We start from the raw sequence: 21,032 nt of genomic DNA on the forward strand, positions 1-21,032 counted from the left end.
CTCTTGCACTGTTGGTGGGAATGTAAATTGATACAGCCACTATGGAGAACAGTATGGAGGTTCCTGAAAAAACTAAAAATAGAACTACCATACGACCCAGCAATCCACTACTGGGCATATACCCTGAGAAAACCGTAATTCAAAAAGAGTCTCGTACCACAGTGTTCATTGCAGCTCTATTTACAATAGCCAGGACATGGAAGCAACCTAAGTGTCCATCGACAGATGAATGGATAAAGAAGATGTGGCACATATATACAATGGAATATTACTCAGCCATAAAAAGAAACGAAATTGAGTTATTTTTAGTGAGGTGGATGGACCTAGAGTCTGTCATACAGAGTGAAGTCAGTCAGAAAGAGAAAAACAAATAGCATGTGCTAACAGAGATGTATGGAATCTAAAAAAAAAAAAAATTGTCATGAAGAACCTAGGGGCAGGACAGGAATAAAGACACAGACCTACTAGAGAACGGACTTGAGGACACGGGAAAGGGGAAGAGTAAGCTGGGACAAAGTGAGAGAGTGGCATGGACATATATACACTACCAAATGTAAAACCGATAGCTAGTGGGAAGCAGCCGCATAGCACAGGGAGATCAGCTCAGTGCTTTGTGACCACCAAGAGGGGTGGGATAGGGAGGGTGGGAGGGAGGGAGACGCAAGAGGGAAGAGATATGGGGATATATGTATATGTATAGCTGATTCACTTTGTTATAAAGCAGAAACTAACACACCATTTAAAGCAATCATACTCCAATAAAGATGTTAAAAAATAAATAAATAAATAAAAATTTAAAAAATTTTTAAAAAAAGAAGCAACTTAGAGAAGTCCTAAAATACTTACATGTTTTTACTGCAGGCACAGAATACGTATTACTTAATTTAGTCCTACTGATGGTAGAAACAAAGAAATTATATTCTGTGCCTGGGGTTAAATTGTCAACAGTTATTTTATTGTCCTGTTTCAAAAACTTGGTTACATTTGGTCCTCTGTCGCTTGCAATATGTATGCCATCAAACACTCCAATATCAGGCATCTGAGCAAATAAGATTACAGAGGTGCTATGACTTTCATAAGGGATAACAATTTGAACTGGTTTCGGCTCTGAAAGATAAAAAGAGATATTTATAATTAGTATTTTCTTAAAACTTTCATATTTCTCTATATTATGTCTAGCATGTTCTAGAATTTGTGAAAAAATTAAATGTCTAAATATGAAACTTATGTTTACTAGGTCACCACTGGACAGAGGAATAAGGTGTACATTCTGAAAGATTGTATGTTCATATGTACTGAAAGGACCTAATTAACTTTCATTTTTTGATTCTCATTAACAGTCTGAAAAAAACATAAAAATCTGAGATTTTCCCTTTTTTTCCTTTTTATCTATTTAAGAAAATACTTTTGAAAACCTATATACTAGGAGGAGTGCTCAAATAAATAAGGCCAGATTCCTGCTTTCAAAGAGTTCCCAATCTCAGAAAAGACATGTACAGATCGTTAACTAGAGTCCCAAATGGTTAGAGTGACATGAACAAAAGGCTGTTGAGAACAGAGGAAGAAATCCACAATTCTAGCAGAGGTAATTGGGGAAGGCTTTCCAGAGTCGATGATGATGTTTTATCTGAGTCTTACAGGATAGTACAAGTCTACCGGAAAGAGTGTGCGTGGTGGGGAGTGGTAGTCAGGAGGGAATCCTGGACCAAGAGAAAAGCATCAGCAAGGCCTGGAAACCAAAATGGGCATCATCGTGTATTCAGGGAATACCAAGTTCTTCTAACTCTTTACTAGCAGGGCAAGTTACTAGTCACTAGTCCTTGGCAACTAGCTTCCAACGTCTAGTCTTTGGTCAGTTACTTAGTCACTCTGTGCCTTGGCTTTTTCATCCCTAAAATGGGAAGGACATCTACTTTGCAGGGTTCCTGTGACAATTAAGTGAGAGATTGCATTTATGCATAAAGTGCTCAGAGCAGTTCCAGGCACAGGGCAGGCACTCAGGGTGGTTCAAGCACAGGGTGTGTGTGCGGAACAGGGACCGGGAATGAATGGGCCACCTCTGAGGCTGGCCGCTGTCTGTGAGAGGCTTTGCATGCCATGCTCTCGAGGTCAGACTTCACCTTGTCTGCACGGCAATTGTGAACAGACGTTTCATTTCATTTTTAGGAACATGGTTCTGGCAACAGTTTGGTGGAAGGATTCATTTACATTTTATACTCTCCCTGACCTCTATTCAAGAGCTTTATTGTACCACAATCCTCTATTCTGCTATTTAGAGCAGATTTGAAATTTTAGATAACTTCTATTCACATTATTTTTCCTCAGGTCAATTTTAATTTCAATTCTATTTTTAGATTATTGGGATACCATCTAGTATATCCTTAAGTCTGTCTTTCTTCCAAATAGATATCTTCTATCTTCTTCTAACATATACATTCTGAAAAAGTATTTTTTCCTTCCAAAAAACGAGACGGCCTTTCCTTTTCATTTTTTTTTTTTAATTTTTATTTTTTGGTGACATCTGGTTTGATGCGATGGAACATGTTCTAAGTCACTGTTAGAACAGTGACAATATGATCTGACAATGTGATTCTGTCACTTTACCCAGAGCCAGTACTGTCTAAAAAGATTTAAGCACACATCTATAATTAGAAATATAGAACACAAAATCTGTGCAATATCTCCCCCAATTCATTCAGCTGTAATACATAACTTTCCTTTTATGTTCTTGGTGGTTATGAGGAAACGTTCAATATACTAACCATAACACATTCTATATGGCATATTACTAGGTTTCAAGGCACTTTTACCATGTTTTTCTTTTTCCAGTTATGTTTACTTTTCTTTTTCTGTCATCACTAACATTTTTGGTGGGTTTCCTCTTTAAATTCCTTACAGCTTTCTTCGGCTACAAAGCTCTCACAGTAAGCATGGTTTTGCAAGACTAGCATGACATTCCACAAGTATCCAATCCATCTGAATCTGTGGGCAATGATCTATGAAAGCTTCTAAATGTACTTTGAGCAACAATTAAAGATCTGTGGATTGGAAATGAGTAACCGGGGCCCTCATGGAAAAAAATTCACTTGCATGCTCTTGGGTGCTGAAAATATCTTCTAGGGAGAGACAAGGCTTTAAATAGGCATAGTTTACTCTAGGTTCTAAAAGTATACAGAGTCAGCAACATTCCCTCCAGTGGGTAAATATAAGGTTTTACACCAACTCCACTTGTCCAAGGAGATGTAGTCAACGGTGTTAACACATGACATGTTAAAGCAGAGGGACACCAAGGTTGGACAGCTGTAGAATAGGATAAAGTTATTCCTTCTCTTCAAAACTATACCCTGAACTTCTGAAAACTCAACTGGAAGAAGATTTTGCCATTTCTGGTGGATTCCAGTGGGTCTCCACCTCTGTGACCATGACCTCCATCCTTACCTATTTTCCTGCAAAAGCTTTTTCAGAAGAAGTGGCAGCCCTGAGGGCTGTATGAGTTTTTTTCAATATGAGATAAACTGAACTAGGCCAAATTCAAAGGTTTTTATGATACGTAAGGTAGAATGAGGCCTCAGAGATGCCCAGTCTATCTTAAAATTTATTCTTCTAAAACGAGAGGAAAAAAAGAAAACTCAAACACCAGCTCTCCTACAGATCTCCTTCCCTCAAGAAAACTTGGATGTAGCTAACTCCTTAGACAAAGAGAAACCACATAAATAGCTAAAACAGCTTTACTTCCCACTATGGATGGCCATAGCTCCGCAATGCCATCACTCCACTCCTGTAAAGAAATAAAAATTATAACAACCTCAAAGACTCTCAGAGTGCTTGCTTGGTGTCTGAGCCCTTAAATTATACTAACTTCATAAAGTAGATAAGATTATTATAATTCCCATTTTAGGGAGAAGAAAACTGAGGACCAAAAACGTTGAATGACTTTCCAAAAGACATAAACTGATCCTCGTGGAGCTGGAATTGTAACCCAGGTAATCTGGTTCCAAGGTCTGTTGTCATAAGCACCGACTTCTCCCAAAGTGCACACTTTATAGTTCAGGTGCACAGTAATAACTGGAGATCAAGTTTTGTTTAGTTGCTTTCAGGATAACTGAGAAAGAGACAAAGAGAGAAGGTTCAAAGGGGAAAGGAAAATAAAGGAATGTGTAAATTTTATTTTTTTCTATATGTCTGTAACATGTAGAAGCTCATTAAAAGGTAAATGTCCCTCTATGCTTGACAGCCTCAAAGTGTATGGAAGAAAGAGAAATAGGACATAGTAAATAATAGTTATCAACAACTATTTGTTGAATGAATACAAGGAAAGAGTTAATTTCCACCTTTGCACCTTGGGATAGGTTAATATTTGCTTAATCATCTTGACACAAGTAAAAATGATGAATGATAAATAATCAAGTGATGCCAAAAGTGATTATAAAGTTTAAGAACTGAATAGAAAGACAAATAGGATTATAAGAAATAGTGGAATACTTGAAGGAACTAGAGAAAATCCACCAGAAGGAAAGAAAATATAGACACCACAAGCACCTAATGGGTATTTCCAAACATATGATGGACTTTCACGTGAATCAGGGAGTAGATTTGCTTTGTGAAACTCTGGAGAAGAGACATGGCTCCAAACTAGAGGAAAATTACAGGGATGCATTATAAAATGATCAGAGGAATTACATATCTTATGAGGCATTGGCCAGAAAATCTCTGTTCTAACTTCAAACCCTAAAATTCTATTATTCTTCCTAGGATTTATATATATTAATCCATGTTTCAGCATCCATTTGGATGGTGACTTTATAAATAAGTACTTGAATTAACCAGAGTCGAGAACTATGCATACACCTGAAGATAGAGAGCCTAATAAGATTTCAAAAGAGCTCACTATATAGAAAGGATGGCAAAATTTGGTTTTAGATGGTAGATGGGCTGAAATATGCTAAGTTCCCTACAGTCAAAGAAGAATAGGACTTTAGAGATGAAAACCAATTTAAAAATATATTCAGTGGGGACTCCCCTGGTGGCAGAGTGGTTAAGAATCTGCCTGCCAATGCAGGCGACACGGGTTCAATCCCTGGTCCAGGAAGATCCCACATGCCGCAGAGCAACTAAGCCTGTGCGCCTCAACTACTGAGCCTGCGCTCCAGAGCCTGCGAGCCACAACTACCGAGACAGCACACTGCAACTACTGAAGCCCGCGTGCCACAACTACTGAGCCCAAGTGCTGAAACTACTGAAGCCCACGTGCCTAGAGTCCATGTTCCACAACAAAAGAAGCTACCACAATGAGAAGCCCGCGCACCGCAACAAAGAGTAGCTCCTGCTTGCTGCAACTAGAGAAAGCCCACACGCAGCAACGAAGACCCAACGCAGCCAAAAATTTCAAAAATAAAATAAATTTTAAAAATATTAAAAAATAAAATGTGTGTGTATATATATATATACAAACACACACATACACACATACACACACTCAGTGATTTAAATCTTGTGGAGCAAAGACCTAGGCCCTGAGACAATATGGGGAAAATCTAACCTCATACTGGTAATAACTGGTAATGATTGGTGGCTCTAAGACTACAGTTCATTTTCCACTTACGCATTTTAATTTTAGTACTTTTGTTCTGACTATAAATTTGCATTGGGTCGTTTAATAGACACGAAATAGTTTTTTTTAGCAATATCTCTTTCTTAGTTGTCTCCTTTTTCACAACTGTTTCCTATGATATTTATCTTTAGGTAGGTTTCCTCAAAAATTTAAGCTTGAAAGTTATGGAACTAAATTTAGGTTTAGTCTTTGGAAGTTAAAACAGGAAGATCTGATGCTGGTTGAGTGCAGACCCTGCTAAGACACAATTTTTTGAACCAATTCACTTTTTCCATCAGGCTGCCCTTTTTGTTAGCCAAAAGGCCTGTGAGGGCCAGTGAGCTTTCCTTCCTCACAGTCACCACTATCCACCCAAATTAGTCAAGTCAAAACCCCAGTTTCTCCCTTACTTATCACAAGCATGCCAGTGTGAAAGCTCAGACTTCTTACTTCCATAATATAAAATGTGTCTCCTATTTTCCATCTGCACTTCCCCATCGTGTCCACCATAATCTTTTGCCTATATTCTACAACACCCTCTTACCCAGTTTCACTACTTCCACTCTCACCCCTATACAAATCATTCTTTGCACATATCAGGAGAGACATTTTTGTAACATAGGTCACTTTGTCACTCTCCTGCATAAACCCCTCGATAGCTTCCCATTGCCCTCAGAACAAACGCAAAAGCATGGCCTCTGGAACCAAGATGGCGGAGTAGAAGGACGTGCTCTCACTCCCTCTTGCGAGAACACCAGAATCACAACTAGCTGCTGGACAATCATCGACAGGAAGACACTGGAACTCACCAAAAAAGATACCCCACATCCAAAGACAAAGGAGAAGCCACAATGAGACGGTATGAGGGGCGCAATCACAGTAAAATCAAATCCCATAACTGGTGGGTGGGTGACTCACAGACTGGAGAACACTTATACCACAGAAGTCCACCCACTGGAGTGAAGGTTCTGAGCCCCACGTCAGGCTTCCCAACTTGGGGGTCTGAAAACGGGAGGAGGAATTCATAGAGAATCAGACTCTGAAGCTTAGTGGGAATTGATTGCAGGACATCGACAGGACTGGGGGAAACAGAGACCCCACTGTTGGAGGGCCCACACAAAATAGGGTGCGCATTGGAACCCAGGGGAAGAAGCAGTGACCCTGGGGGAGACTGAACCAGACCTACCTGCTAGTGTTGGAAGGTCTCCTGCAGAGGCGGGGGGTGGCTCTGTTTCACCGTGGGGACAAGGATATTGGCAGCAGAAGTTCTGGGAAGTACTCCTTGGTGTGAGCCCTCCCAGAGTCTGTCATTAGCCCCACCAAAGAGCCCAGGTAGGCTCCAGTGTTGGGTTGCCTCAGGCCAAACAACCAACAGGGAGGGAATCCAGCCCCACCCATCAACAGTCAAGTGGATTAAAGTTTTACTGAGCTCTGACCACCAGAGCAACAGTTAGCTCTACCCACCACCAGAGCCTCCCATCAAGCCTCTTAGATAGCCTCAACCGCCAGAGGGCAGACAGCAGAAGCAAGAAAAACTATAATCCTGCAGCCTGTGGAACAAAAACCACACTCATAAAAAGATAGACAAGATGAAAAGGCAGAGGGCTATGTACCAGATGAAGGAACAAGAAAAAACCCCAGAAAAACAACTAAATGAAGTGGAGATAGGCAACCTTCCAGAAAAAGAATTCAGAATAATGATAGTGAAGATGATCCAGGACCTCGGAATAAGAATGGAGGCAAAGATCGAGAAGATGCAAGAAATGTTTAACAAAGACCTAGAAGAATTAAAGAACAAACAAACAGAGATGAACAATACAATAACTGAAATGAAAACTACACTAGAAGGAATCAATAGCAGAATAACTGAGGCAGAAGAATGGATAAGTGACCTGGAAGACAGAATGGTGGAATTCACTGCTGCGGAACAGACTAAAGAAAAAAGAATGAAAAGAAATGAAGACAGCCTAAGAGACCTCTGGGACAACATTAAATGCAACAACGTTCGCATTATAGGGGTCCCAGAAGGAGAAGAGAGAGAGAAAGGACCAGAGAAAATATTTGAAGAGATTAAAATCGAAAACTTCCCTAACACGGGAAAGGAAATAGCCACCAAAGTCCAGGAAACGCAGCGAGTCCCATACAGGATAAACCCAAGGAGAAACACTCCAACACACATAGTAATCAAACTGGCAAAAATTAAAGACAAAGAAAAATTATTGAAAGCAGCAAGGGAAAAACGACAAATAACATACAAGGGAACTCCCATAAGGTTAACAGCTGATTTCTCAGCAGAAACTCTACAAGCCAGAAGGGAGTGGCATGATATACTTAAAGTGATGAAAGGGAAGAAACTACAACCAAGATTACTCTACCTGGCAAGGATCTCATTCAGATTTGATGGAGAAATCAAAAGCTTTACAGACAGGCAAAAGCTAAGAGAATTCAGCACCACCAAACCAGCTCTACAACAAATGCTAAAGGAACTTCTCTAAGTGGGAAACACAAGAGAAGAAAAGGACCTACAAAAACAAACCCCCCCAAAATTAAGAAAATGGTATTAGGAACATACATATCGATAATTACCTTAAACGTGAATGGATTAAATGCTCCAACCAAAAGACACAGGCTTACTGAATGGATACAAAAACAAGACCCATATATATGCTGTCTACAAGAGACCCACTTTAGACCTAGGGACACATACAGACTGAAAGTGAGGGGATGGAAAAAGATATTCCATGCAAATGGAAATCAAAAGAAAGCTGGAGTAGCTATACTCATATCAGACAAAATAGACTTAAAGAATGCTACAAGAGACAAGGAAGGACACTACATAATGATCAAGGGATCAATCCAAGAAGAAGATATAACAATTATAAATATATATGCACCCAACATAGGAGCACCTCAATACATAAGGCAACTGCTAACAGCTATAAAAGAGGAAATCGACAGTAACACAATAATAGTGGAGGACTTTAACACCTCACTTACACCAATGGACAGATCATCCAAAATGAAAATAAATAAGGAAACACAAGCTTTAAATGACACAATAGACCAGATAGATTTAATTGATATTTATAGGACATTCCATCCAAAAACAGCAGATTACACTTTCTTCTCAAGTGCGCACAGAACACTCTCCAGGATAGATCACATCTTGGGTCACAAAACAAGCCTCAGTAAATTTAAGAAAATTGAAATCATATCAAGCATCTTTTCTGACCACAACGCTATGAGATTAGAAATGAATTACAGGGAAAAAAAAGTAAAAAACACAAACACATGGAGGCTAAACAATACGTTACTAAATAACCAAGAGATCACTGAAGAAATCAAAGAGGAAATCAAAAAATACCTAGAGACAAATGACAATGAAAACACGACGATCCAAAACCTATGGGATGCAGCAAAAGCGGTTCTAAGAGGGAAGTTTATAGCTATACAAGCCTACCGAAAGAAACAAGAAAAATCTCAAGTAAACAATCTAACCTTACACCTAAAGGAACTAGAGAAAGAAGAACAAACAAAACCCAAAGTTAGTAGAAGGAAAGAAATCATAAAGATCAGAGCGGAAATAAATGAAATAGAAACAAAGAAAACAATAGCAAAGATCAATAAAACTAAAAGCTGGTTCTTTGAGAAGATAAACAAAATTGATAAGCCATTAGGCAGACTCATCAAGAAACAGAGGGAGAGGACTCAAATCAGTAAAATTAGAAATGAAAAAGAAGAAGTTACAACAGACACCGCAGAAATACAAAGCATCCTAAGAGACTACTACAAGTAACTCTATGGCAATAAAATGGACAACCTGGAAGAAATGGACAAATTCTTAGAAAGGTATAACCTTCCAAGACTGAACCAGGAAGAAACAGAAAATATGAACAGACCAATCACAAGTAATGAAATTGAAACTATGATTAAAAATCTTCCAACAGGGCTTCCCTGGTGGTGCAGTGGTTGAGAATCTGCCTGCTAATGCAGGGGACACGAGTTCAAGCCCTGGCCTGGGAAGATCCCACATGCCGCGGAGCAACTGGGCCCGTGAGCCACTACTGAGCCTGCGCGTCTGGAGCCTGTGCTCCGCAACAAGAGAGGCCGCAATAGTGAGAGGCCCGCGCACCGTGATGAGGAGTGGCCCCCGCTCGCCACAACTAGAGAAAGTCCTCGCACAGAAATGAAGACCCAACACAGCCATAAATAAATTAAAAAAAAAAAAAAGATGCTCAACATCACTGATTATTAGAGAAATGCAAATCAAAACTACGATGAGGTATCACCTCACACCAGTTAGAATGGGCATCATCAGAAAATCTACAAACAACAAATGCTGGAGAGGGTGTGGAGAAAAGGGAACCCTCTTGCACTGTTGGTGGGAATGTAAATTGATACAGCCACTATGGAGAACAGTATGGAGGTTCCTTAAAAAACTAAAAATAGATTTACCATATGATCCAGCAATCCCACTACTGGGTGTATACCCAGAGAAAACCATAATTCAAAAAGACACATGCACCCCAATGTTCATTGCAGCACTATTTACAATAGCCAGGTCATGGAAGCAACCTAAATGCCCATCGACAGACGAATGGATAAAGAAGTAGTGGTACATATATACAATGGAATATTACTCAGCTATAAAAAGGAACGAAATTGAGTCATTTGCTGAGACGTGGATGGATCTAGAGACTGTCATACAGAGTGAAGTAAGTCAAAAAGAGAAAAACAAATATCGTATATTAACGTATGTATGTGGAACCTAGAAAAATGGTACAGATGAGCCAGTTTGCAGGGCAGACGTTGAGACACAGATGTAGAGAACAGACATATGGACACCAAGGGAGGAAAACTGCGGTGGGGTGGGGATGGTGGTGTGCTGAATTGGGCGATTGGGATTGACATGTATACACTGATGTGTATAAAACTGATGACTAGTAAGAACCTGCAGTATAAAAACAAACAAACAAAACAACAAATACTAAACTTTCATTGGGTTATTTGTATGGAAATACGTTAATATAAATGTTTCAGACATTACATGAAATTTCTAAAAATCTTATATGTTCTGGTATAATGTTATAAGTAATAATCCTAGTTATTACTTTAAAATGTATACCTCAGAAATAACTAAATTTCCTTGTCAACTGCATTATTATGAACTTTCATCAAATCTTTAACCGTGGTCATTTTTAAATCTTTTGTCATTTACAGACAGTTCTGGGTGTACTGTGATGCTTTTGCAAATATGTTCCTATAAAAGGGTTTCATCTTCAAGGAATTCATGGAAAAGACTCTGACAAGTACAGGTTTCTGATAACTGACTGTACTGCTGAACTGAATGAATAAGCATTTTCAGAACTCTAATGAAAAACTGATGAACTCATAAAAGTGCTAACAAAAGATCAAGATAAAAAAAATTAATTACATGGGACTGAGTGAACTGATGAGTATGATTATAATTTTTGTGACTTTCTGTTTGAATAAAAAAAAAATCCCACAAGGACTCAGAGGCAAAGAATATACAAATCAATTTTCACTGCAAAGTAAAGGAGCTGTTACAGTGGAGGATTACTGGACTGAATGTCAATATTATGACATAGCATGAGTGTGTTTCGTGTTTGGTAATTGCAATCATTGTTGCTTTTGTTGTGGTCATCCATGTACAATGCTTGGTGTCAGTCTATTTATCTCTTGTAAAAATAAAATACAGTGTGTGTGTGTGGAAAAAAAAATGCTAATTATCATTGCCCAAATCAAATGCATTAGTAAATAGAATGTTAAGTCTCCTGGATTCAAAGAGCTGCCCTAATTTTCTATTTGCTAAAGTGTTGATAATACTTCATGGGGTTGCCATGATGATGAAATGAGCTCTTACATGTAGCATTTAGATAGGAACTTGGAACATAGTAAACATTTAATAGTATTAATTTTTAATATGAGTTTATAAGTAGCATTAATATTATATGTAATAAAGAACATAGACTATTTATGAGTACTGAAGAGGAGATAATATAGTCAGATTTGGATAACAGAAGTGTAATTATGGACCAATGACAACGTCACTCTGCTTGACTGACTACTCTTCTGTCTCTGTTCAACATTCTCACACTAATTTTCTTGCTGCAAAAGTGTTTGAAGAAAGAAATTTTCAAATAAAATTATTTTAAATTGGTTGCTATCCATGAGCTCCATTAAGTTAGTGCTGTCAGTGCTGTTATACTCAACAACTGAAGGACAAATATCTTCATCCTTCCAGCCTCCTCTCTCTGCAGGGGTTTGGGTCTTTTCGCACAACCCCAATTTTCAAAGATGCACACAGTGGCATTCAAGATTAAACAACTTTAAATTATTGTTATTTAATGCTAAGAATATACAAATAAATATTTATGACTGATACATAAGGTACGAAGAACATCTACTTACTACCTAATTTAAGTAAACAAAAAATTATCATTACTTTGAATTCATTTGTGTAACCTTCCTTCATTCCATTGCTTCCCTTTTCTATCAGAAAGGACTGCCTCCCTGAGTTGTGTGTTTATTACTTCATCACTTTTCCTCATATGTTTAAAAATTAAATTTGTATGCCTGAGTTTGTCCAATTTCGCATGCTCTTCATGTTGTATAAATGAACACATACTGTATATATACTATAACTTGCTCTGTTCCTCAAAATAATAATGTCGAGATTTATCCAAAAAAAAAAAAAAAAGCATGGCCTCCAAGCTCTATGTGCTCTGACCCCTGAATACCTCTCCAATATCATTTCCTTCTACCCTTCTCCCTCTTCCTTACACAACACTTATCCTGGCCTTTTTGTTCTCAGACACACCAAGCTTTTTCCTGTTTTACAGCCTTCATGCCAGCTGTTCATGCCTAAAGTACCCTTCTTCCATCTTGTTCTGCTCTGGCGCCTTCTCACGGTTTAAGCCTCCATTCAAATGTAACTCCTTCTGTTACAGCCCATCTCCAGTAGAACCCTCCATCCCTCTTCAATTACTCTTGTAAAACAAGAAATGTCACTTGCCATACTGTTACACCAGGATTAAGTCATTAGCCACTGCAGTCGCTGACCTACAATACACCCTGAAAGGAATTCAGGATAAAGAATAGGATGAAGCACTCTGTGCTTTGGGAAAACAGGCAAAACAGGCCCTTAAGCAGTTAGATATATTTCCGGAAAAATTTTTATGAGCCCATATTCTTACATCTTCCCATACTTAGAAAAGCACTAAAATCATTAACTGAGATATATCTGTTCCTCATGACTAGCAGTAACCTTCTACCAAGATGTGTGCTTGATTGCATGTACCTCTTAGCCAAAAATCACATATGCTATACTGGCCTCTCCCCTCCCTCTTTGGAGCAGCTCCTCAATGCTCTCTGAGAGGCTGTCTCCCAGGCTACAGTCCTCAGTAAGATCCCCAAATGAAACTGAAACTCACTATTCTTATGCTTTATGTTTTTATTTCAGTTGACACTCTCTAACATCACTTTTCTCTCTTCCTTCTTAATATTTACCATAATTTATAAATATCTATAAACATTATTTCATGTATTTACTTTTCATTTTTTCCTTTTCTTTCTTCCTCATTAAATTTTCAATCATTACTTATTGAGTATATTAATTTTATTTGAGAAAGAAAATGGAAAATTTTTGTTAGTCCTAAACGTTTTATACACTGTCAATATTTCCATCCAATGTGCTACAGCATGCCTTTGTGGATGCAATAAAAATTATAAACACGTCCAGCTATATGTCAGGCACTGTTCTAAGTCCTTACATTTATTAAATCAGTTACTGTCAGGACAACCTATGAAACACACACTATTATTTTCTCCCACTTTACAAATGTGGAAACTGAGTCATAAACAGGTTGAATACATTGCCCAGGGTTACTCAAATAGCTGAACCCAGATTCAAACCTAGGTAGTGTGGCTTTAGGATCTTAATCATAAACAATGCTGCCTTTATACAAGCACAGGACATTTTCAGGCTACAAGAGATGCGAATTGCTCCAGATCCTGAAGCACACTAACAATCTATTTATTGTAAAAAGATAAAACCTGCTACCAGAGGGCTCTTTCAGAAACTACTTTACAATACCCCCAAATCAGCAAATATCTGTTAAGAATGAAAAGTTCTTGATTCTCACTTAGAGTTTGTTGAATAGTGACCAGCTCGCTGAAGTTCCCATTCATTACTGTTGCCATTCCAATGTCATATGTCATTCCAGGGATTAAGTGATCAACCTTGACTCTATTAGCATCCTTTACAAAAAGCTTCCTGACTTCTCTTCTATCTGATATGGATTCGATTTGAATGTAGACCTCGTGGCCGTCTTGTGGGGATCCCCACTGAAGAATTATACTGTCTTCTCCCACATCTTCAAGTTTAGCATAAACTTTCTGAGGTGGATTAATACCTTTGAGAAATAGATAAATGGATACATACATTTTAGTTTACTGTCAGCATTACTCATGCTATTGAGTAAAAATATCTCAGTTCAATATTAATTCATGTTTAAAATGTAACAAATCCTCATGTCACCATGTCTTGAAAAGGACTAAATTTTAGAGAAAAATATGTCTTTGTGATTACTATGCAAGTATTGGAGAATTTTCTTGATACTCTTTTGTAATAACCAAAGAAAATACTTTGGCTTATCTCCTTACACAATTTATTTGAATATCAGGCCTGGGGATTTTCACTACTATACAATTCTCTGGGCATTGTAATGCCTTCCTTTTAGTCTCATTGTCTTGTGTTACATGCCTCCCCTAAACTTTTGATAGTTCTCAGGTACAATGATCAATCATTAGTTCATGTCTATAAGGATAATTATGCAATTTTAAGCTGTTCAACAGTTTACTTTAAATAATCTTTAAAGAATTCTCTATGATTTTCAAAATTACTTTGTTTTCAGAAACTATAAGGTGATTTTTACTCTGTTTTGAAGTTCACCTCCTTAGCAACACAATTAAACACTACATTTTAATTTCTTAGTAAAATATTCTGGGTCAGACCCATAGTCTATTCATTCCATACCTTCAATTCACAAAATTGGAGCCAGCCTGACTTTAGGTGTTGAAATTGATTATGTATATAAAATTATCAGAAAATGCCAGAATAGTCCAATTAGAAAAACTGTTTACAAGATTCCATGGTGAAACAGCTTCAGATATTTTTTTCTTACATACCTACAAAACTTATGAGTCTGTTATAGTCCTATAATTACTCAAAGAATTTTCTATCCATGCCTGTGCATTTTTATCGGAGAAAAGTCCATTATTTTTTCCACATTCTCAAAGGCTCCATTAACCCAGAAGAGTTAGATTTTATTGAATAAAATATACTCTCTATATCAAGGCCCTTCATGTTGTGTGCCTAGCTTACATTTTCTAAACTCTCACTACATTTCCCCTGTCCTCTAGCCATGCCAACCTACTCCCCATTTCCTAATGTTCAGTTGTCAGTCTCATCAAAAAGCCTTCTCTGACTTTCCCAGGTATGGTTAGATAGATGTCTCTTCCTCGGTCTTCACCGTCTGTGCACATGCTGTTTGCCCTACTCACAACATCCTTCTGCCTCCCCACTCCCACCTGGTTCACTCTTACTCTTCCTTCGTGACTCAGTGCATCACTCCTCCGGGAAGATTTTCACGGCCATCCCTGTACCCCGAGTCTGGGTTAATTGACCCCTCTCTATGCTCCCACAGTACCGAGAGCATAAGCCATATAATAGCAATTATAATACAGCATCATCCTTTTTTAAAAATTTGCCTCATTCCATTAATATGTAAGCTCTCTGAAGGTAGATACTAGTCTTATTCATCTTTGCATTTCTAGTACCCATTGCAATTCCTGACACTAAAACAATCTACTGAGTGAATAACAAATGAAAACAATGCATATTGCTTCAACCTCACGAAAGTAAAAGAGCACTGGATTACTAAATCCTAGACATGCACAGCTGTGTCAGTTTAGAGTCAACATACATAGCAAATGACATAATTAAATGTGCAGACTCACATGTACCTTTCTCCTGTCCCTCTATTAAACAAATAGGTACATACCATGGAAGATTTTTTTTTTAAAGCTTTATTGTGACTTAATTCAGGTACCCAAAACACCATTTCAAAGTATATAATTAAATGATTTTTAATATATTGACAAGGTTTTGAAAGCATCACTATTATCTAATTCTAGAACATTTTCATCACCCCCAGAATAAGCCCTATACCCACGAGCTGTCACCCACCACTCCCTTCTTTCTCTCTTTCCCATTCTTGGCAACCACTAATCTAATTACTGTCGCTATGGATGTGCCTATGGATTTCATATAAATCGATACATACTACATGTGGTCTTATGTAACTAATTTCCTTAATGTCGTTTCAAGGTTCATCTATGTTGTAGCATGTATCAGTACTTCAGTCTTTTTAATTGCTGAATAATGCTCCACTGTAGAGATATACCATGTTGTGTTTATCTATTCATCAACTGATAGACGTTAGGGTTGTTTCCATGTTTTGCCTATATGCTATGAACATCCATATAAAGTTTCCTTTGTGAACAACTGTTTCCAATTCTCTCGGATATATAACTAGGAGAGGAATATCTGAGTCATATAATAACACTGTGTTTAAATTTTTGAGAAACTGTCAAACTGCTTTACAAAATCACTATACCATTGTACATTCCCACCATTAGTACAGGAAGATGTCAATTTCTCTGCCTCTACCATGGAAGATTTTAATGTGACTTCAAAATTAATGAATCTTTGAGAAATCCTCCTAGTCTGCCTGTCAGTTAAAAATGAAAGCACCTCCCTAAAGTGTAAGGGAGTCAATCAAGCATTTACCAATTGACACATGCTCTGAGCTCAGAAAAGAGAAAGCATCTGCTCTCTAGTATCCAACTGGAAAAATACTTTTGATTAGGATGTGCAACAGTGAATGCATGTATCTTAAGCATTTGCATTCAGTAAGCATGAAATAATATATTTTATTACTTACTTTACAATTTATTATTGTCATTCAAAGAATCCCAAGTATTCCCAGCAAATATGAGAAGGTTAATTAATCTACGTCTGTGCACGTGCAAGTTTTCCATTCCTCCTCCCTCAGTTCTAGTGCATTTAAATTTTAGCTGGTGAAATTTCAAAGAACTTTTCATATAGACATGTAAAATACACATGCACAGACAATACATGTGTTAACACACACACAGGGATATACTGCCAAAATGCGCTTAGTTACGTACTTTCATAAATAGCGTTTTCGCTTTTCAAAAAAGATTGACTTATACTTAATGGGGTAAATAGAATGCTTAATTAAAAGATAGAGTACTTTAATGATTATATTCTAGACAATGATTCAAAAACTGCCATGTGGAGGTGAGTGGAGATTAGAAATGCATTTGCCAAGTCCTGGGATGACACTGCCCCCTAGAGGTCAACTCATAACACTGCGTGAGGAAAGAAAGGACCAGGTAAAACATTAAATGTGCAGATCTACTTGTTGGATCTAGTGCTGTTAAAGAGAACTGGGTGAACTAATCTTCATCTCTTAAGATAATTTATTTTCCAGCAAAGGTTATGATACGAAATATGTCTTCTAGGAACTCTGGGAGGAACAACGCAGATGTTTAAGGGATTCATGTAAATCTAAATAAATTTAGTCTTTAGAATCCATGCTTAGCATTGATTCAACAACCAAACAAATGTTCAACCCCAATTATTTGTACCTATGAAAGGATCGACACAATTAAATTTTGGCAAAATAGTATTTCTAAATATGCAGTTTGTATTTTTGATCAAAAGGCAAAACGTGCCCACACTTACCTGTAATGGCTGAAATAGGTTTCTCAAAGCAGCTTAAAGTTCCTCTTTCTGCTACACTGAATAGATAGATCAGATAATGATGGAAAGATCTTAGATTTCCAATTGTTGTTGATGTGTTGAATTTTTCAACAAACACCTCTTCTGATTTATTGTTTACAACATCCAAAATAGCCACAAAATAATGGTGAAAAGATACAAGATCTGGAGCATCCCAGTGTAAAAATATTTCCGTTGGGGTCACATGAGTAACTGTGACATTTTGGGCTGATAATGGACCTAGTAGATGAAAAGAAACCAGAAAAATACATTATACTAGTGAGATGGTTTGGAGAGTAATCTCTCACTTCTCAGTACTTCCATGATACTCTAATTTGGAGAGAAAAGGAACACTGGATTTGAGCCCTGCACCAATTTATATCTCCAACTTCCTGAGTAAATTATTTTCTTGAGCCTCGTTTTTGTTTTTGTTTTTTACTATAAAATGGGAATTATAGGAGTAATTATGAAGATTAAATGAGATAAGGAGGGTAAACCACTTGGCAAATTGTTTGACACACACTACTGTTCAATCAATTTTATTACAAGCACCACCACAATGGTACTTCTGGCATTCAGTGATCATACATTATATATGTCTTTTACTTGTCTTGTCAGACCAGAGGGCAGGGACTTATATTATTTATTCTTCATTCCCAACATCACCAGAACTCAGGCATTCATCCTCTTACAGAAATGTTTCCCAACTCCAAACTGTTTCATCCAGTGCCAGTGATTTTCCTAGTTAATCCCTCCGGATTAATTTTCTTAAAACAGCACCTTGCACGTATCAGTCTCAAACCTATATCTGTTCCCTACCCTCCCAACTCACAGATATGCACACACATTCTTTTTGATTCTTTCTTTAGAAGCAATAGCTGGAGAGTTAAAACAAGACCATCTGGGTTCCTGGACTCCTGTGTGGCTTAACAAAGCATGTTAACCTAGTCAGTTTACTTAACCTTTCTGAAGCTCAGTTTTTTCATTTCTATATAGCTACTCCAAAGGTTGAGATAAAGACTGTGAAATAATGCATTAAAACTGTTTTTAAAAGGCAAAAGGGGAAAGAATGCATTAAAAGTGTTTGTAAAAGGTAAAACAAGTCTTAGAAACTATAGTCTTCATGGATTTCCTTTGTTTCTAAGGTCAAGTCCAACCATCTACAACAGAGACCCCTGGCATGCCCAAATCTGACACCACCTACCAGTCAAACTGATTTCACCCTCATGCCTGAGGATCTCCAGTCAATCCACACTGTTCTTTTCCTACAAATTCCTATCTCCACACTTTTGCTCAAAACGTGCTTTTCTTCCTTCAAGTGTGAATCTAAGCCTCTCCTTTCCACGAGTCTTCCCGTCACCCACCTTCTGAATTCTAGAAAGCATTTATCAAATGTACCACTGAATGAGAATTTAGGTAATTATATTTTTCTATACAGTTTTATTTGCATTTAATTTTATTCCTTACTAATTCTCTCCATTGTAAGTCTCTTAAAGTCTGGGATGCATGTCTGTTTATCTCCTGCTATTGGCACATACCGAAAATTCAGCTTTCCCCAAATTTACTGATTATCTACTATGAACTGGACACCAGTCTAGTTGGTACTATAAAACAAATAAGATACAGTTCCTGTCCTTCTGGGTGTTTAATTTAATAGGAAAGCCAAACACGTAAACAGATACATTGTAACCTAAAATGGTTAAAGAGAGAGATTTCCCAGAATGTTATGAGAAAATAGCAGACCCTCAGGAATTATGTGCTAATGATGATATTAAATATTTGAAAAATTATACTTTCAGATGTCTTGTAACTTACATGTTTCAACAACGAATACTGGACTTAAAGTAGTCTTTGCCTCCCATTCACTTATTGCAGAGAATAAAAATCTGTAAACACGGCCAGGAGACAGTTGGGTAATTGCTTTTTCTGTAGTATTTGGGGGCACGCTTTCAAAATGTTGTTCTTCTGTATAATCTAAATAATATTTAATGATAATTTTATACCCCAGTTTCAGCCACTTATTCAAATTATTCCAACCATTCAAATTATTCCAACTGAATACAACCTCAGTTGTTCCAACATCCTTTACATAAAATAAAAGGTTTTCCTGTGGAGAAGGTGCTGAAAATATATAAAGGAGAATTATTTTTATTAGAAATTATAATTCTGTCTTTAAAGTAATAAAAGAGTAAGATGTGTGAATATAAGAATACTAATAAAATAATTACATTCATATTCACAAATATATGGCAAGGGAACATAACAGAAAAATCTTGTAAAGAAATAGTTTGATCCAGTTGCATTTTGCTGTAAAATGTAGCAATCTGTTTCATTCTTGGGTAGCAGTGGAAAAGAAAAAATTTCATTTCTCTTAAGACCAAAAGATGATCCATCTGTCCATGTGAGATGACCTTCTTTCTGTAATAAGATGTACAAATTAAGCCAATTTAAAGGAAAAGTGTCATGTCTTCAAATATGTGTATAAGATTTTTATTAGACACATCTATATTATAACATTTTCTAAGACTGTTAAATCATCAACCAGTTTCACATTTTTATGTGGATTTCCTTCATGATAAAGATTCTGAGCTGCAGACAGAGTTCATTTGCATTCACTCATTAGCCATGCCTTCAGAATTGCTAAATTTCACATTAAACCTCTATTTTCTCATCTATAAAATGGGTGTAATGATAGAACCTACATCTAAGTTGTTGTGAGGATCACAGGCAGTGCAGCATGTGAAGGGCTCAACACAATGCCAGGCACAGACCCGTTATTCCTTAGATGTTAGTTATTTTGTTTCAAGTCAACAAGTAAGTCTTAAGCATCAGAAGAGGTTGTTGTTACCTTTCTACTAAGGATGCCACTGGTGAATATCTTCAACCTCAACTCTCACAGGTAATGAATCTATCTTTAGATAGTCACGTGGCTACTCTCCTTGAGTAGGAAAAATAGAAGCTTCAAAGATATATCTGGATTCTAATCAGTATTTCTGCCACTTACTATCTACTCCCAGATAACTGCTAACCTCTTAGAAATGAAATGTTTTCACCTATGCAATGGAACTAATCATGACTACTCTGCATGGTTTAGAGAAGACCTCTCTCAACAGGTTTAGAAAATATGTATGTAAAACGCCAGGCACATAACAGCACCTCAAAAACAAATATAATCCTTATAATGAGCTCGGTGAAACAGAGACTATGTCCATATTGTGATTATGACACTATCCCCAACATCAAGCATGTTGCCAAGCTAGTTGCTTGGGTGAGGACTAAAGAGACCTGCTCCCTCCTAAAGAGATTTTAAAACAGTACATTCCAATTTCACCAAACAGAATGGAGGAGTATCGTTTCCTCAAAGAGTCTGCTTTATTGCATATACTGTACTGCCATTTTGAAAACAGACAGAGGCTCAGAGGCAGTATGGTCAAGTGATTAGGGCATGAGGGTTGGTCAAACAGATACAGGTTCAAGGCCTGGCATGGCTATTTATTAGCTATGTGACCCAGGATCTTTCTGAGTTTTTTCCTTATCTATAAAATGAGAATA

General features: G+C 37.4%; 1 protein-coding gene across 1 annotated transcript in view; it reads right to left on the reverse strand.

Annotated features, from left to right (window-relative positions):
• The window catches only part of PTPRQ (protein tyrosine phosphatase receptor type Q), a 266,556-nt gene that overhangs the window by 240,043 nt on the left and 5,481 nt on the right, over positions 1-21,032 (reverse strand). Inside the window, exons 5-9 of the mRNA XM_057556607.1 lie at positions 19,709-19,898; positions 19,296-19,601; positions 17,445-17,720; positions 13,756-14,025; positions 847-1,107 (exon numbers count right to left, since the gene is read on the reverse strand). Of these exons, the coding sequence (XP_057412590.1) occupies positions 847-1,107; positions 13,756-14,025; positions 17,445-17,720; positions 19,296-19,601; positions 19,709-19,898 (1,303 nt within the window). The remainder of the gene's footprint in view (positions 1-846; positions 1,108-13,755; positions 14,026-17,444; positions 17,721-19,295; positions 19,602-19,708; positions 19,899-21,032) is intronic.

The sequence above is a fragment of the Balaenoptera acutorostrata genome, chromosome 11, assembly GCF_949987535.1.
Source record: "Balaenoptera acutorostrata chromosome 11, mBalAcu1.1, whole genome shotgun sequence".
Taxonomy (NCBI): Eukaryota; Metazoa; Chordata; class Mammalia; order Artiodactyla; family Balaenopteridae; genus Balaenoptera; species Balaenoptera acutorostrata.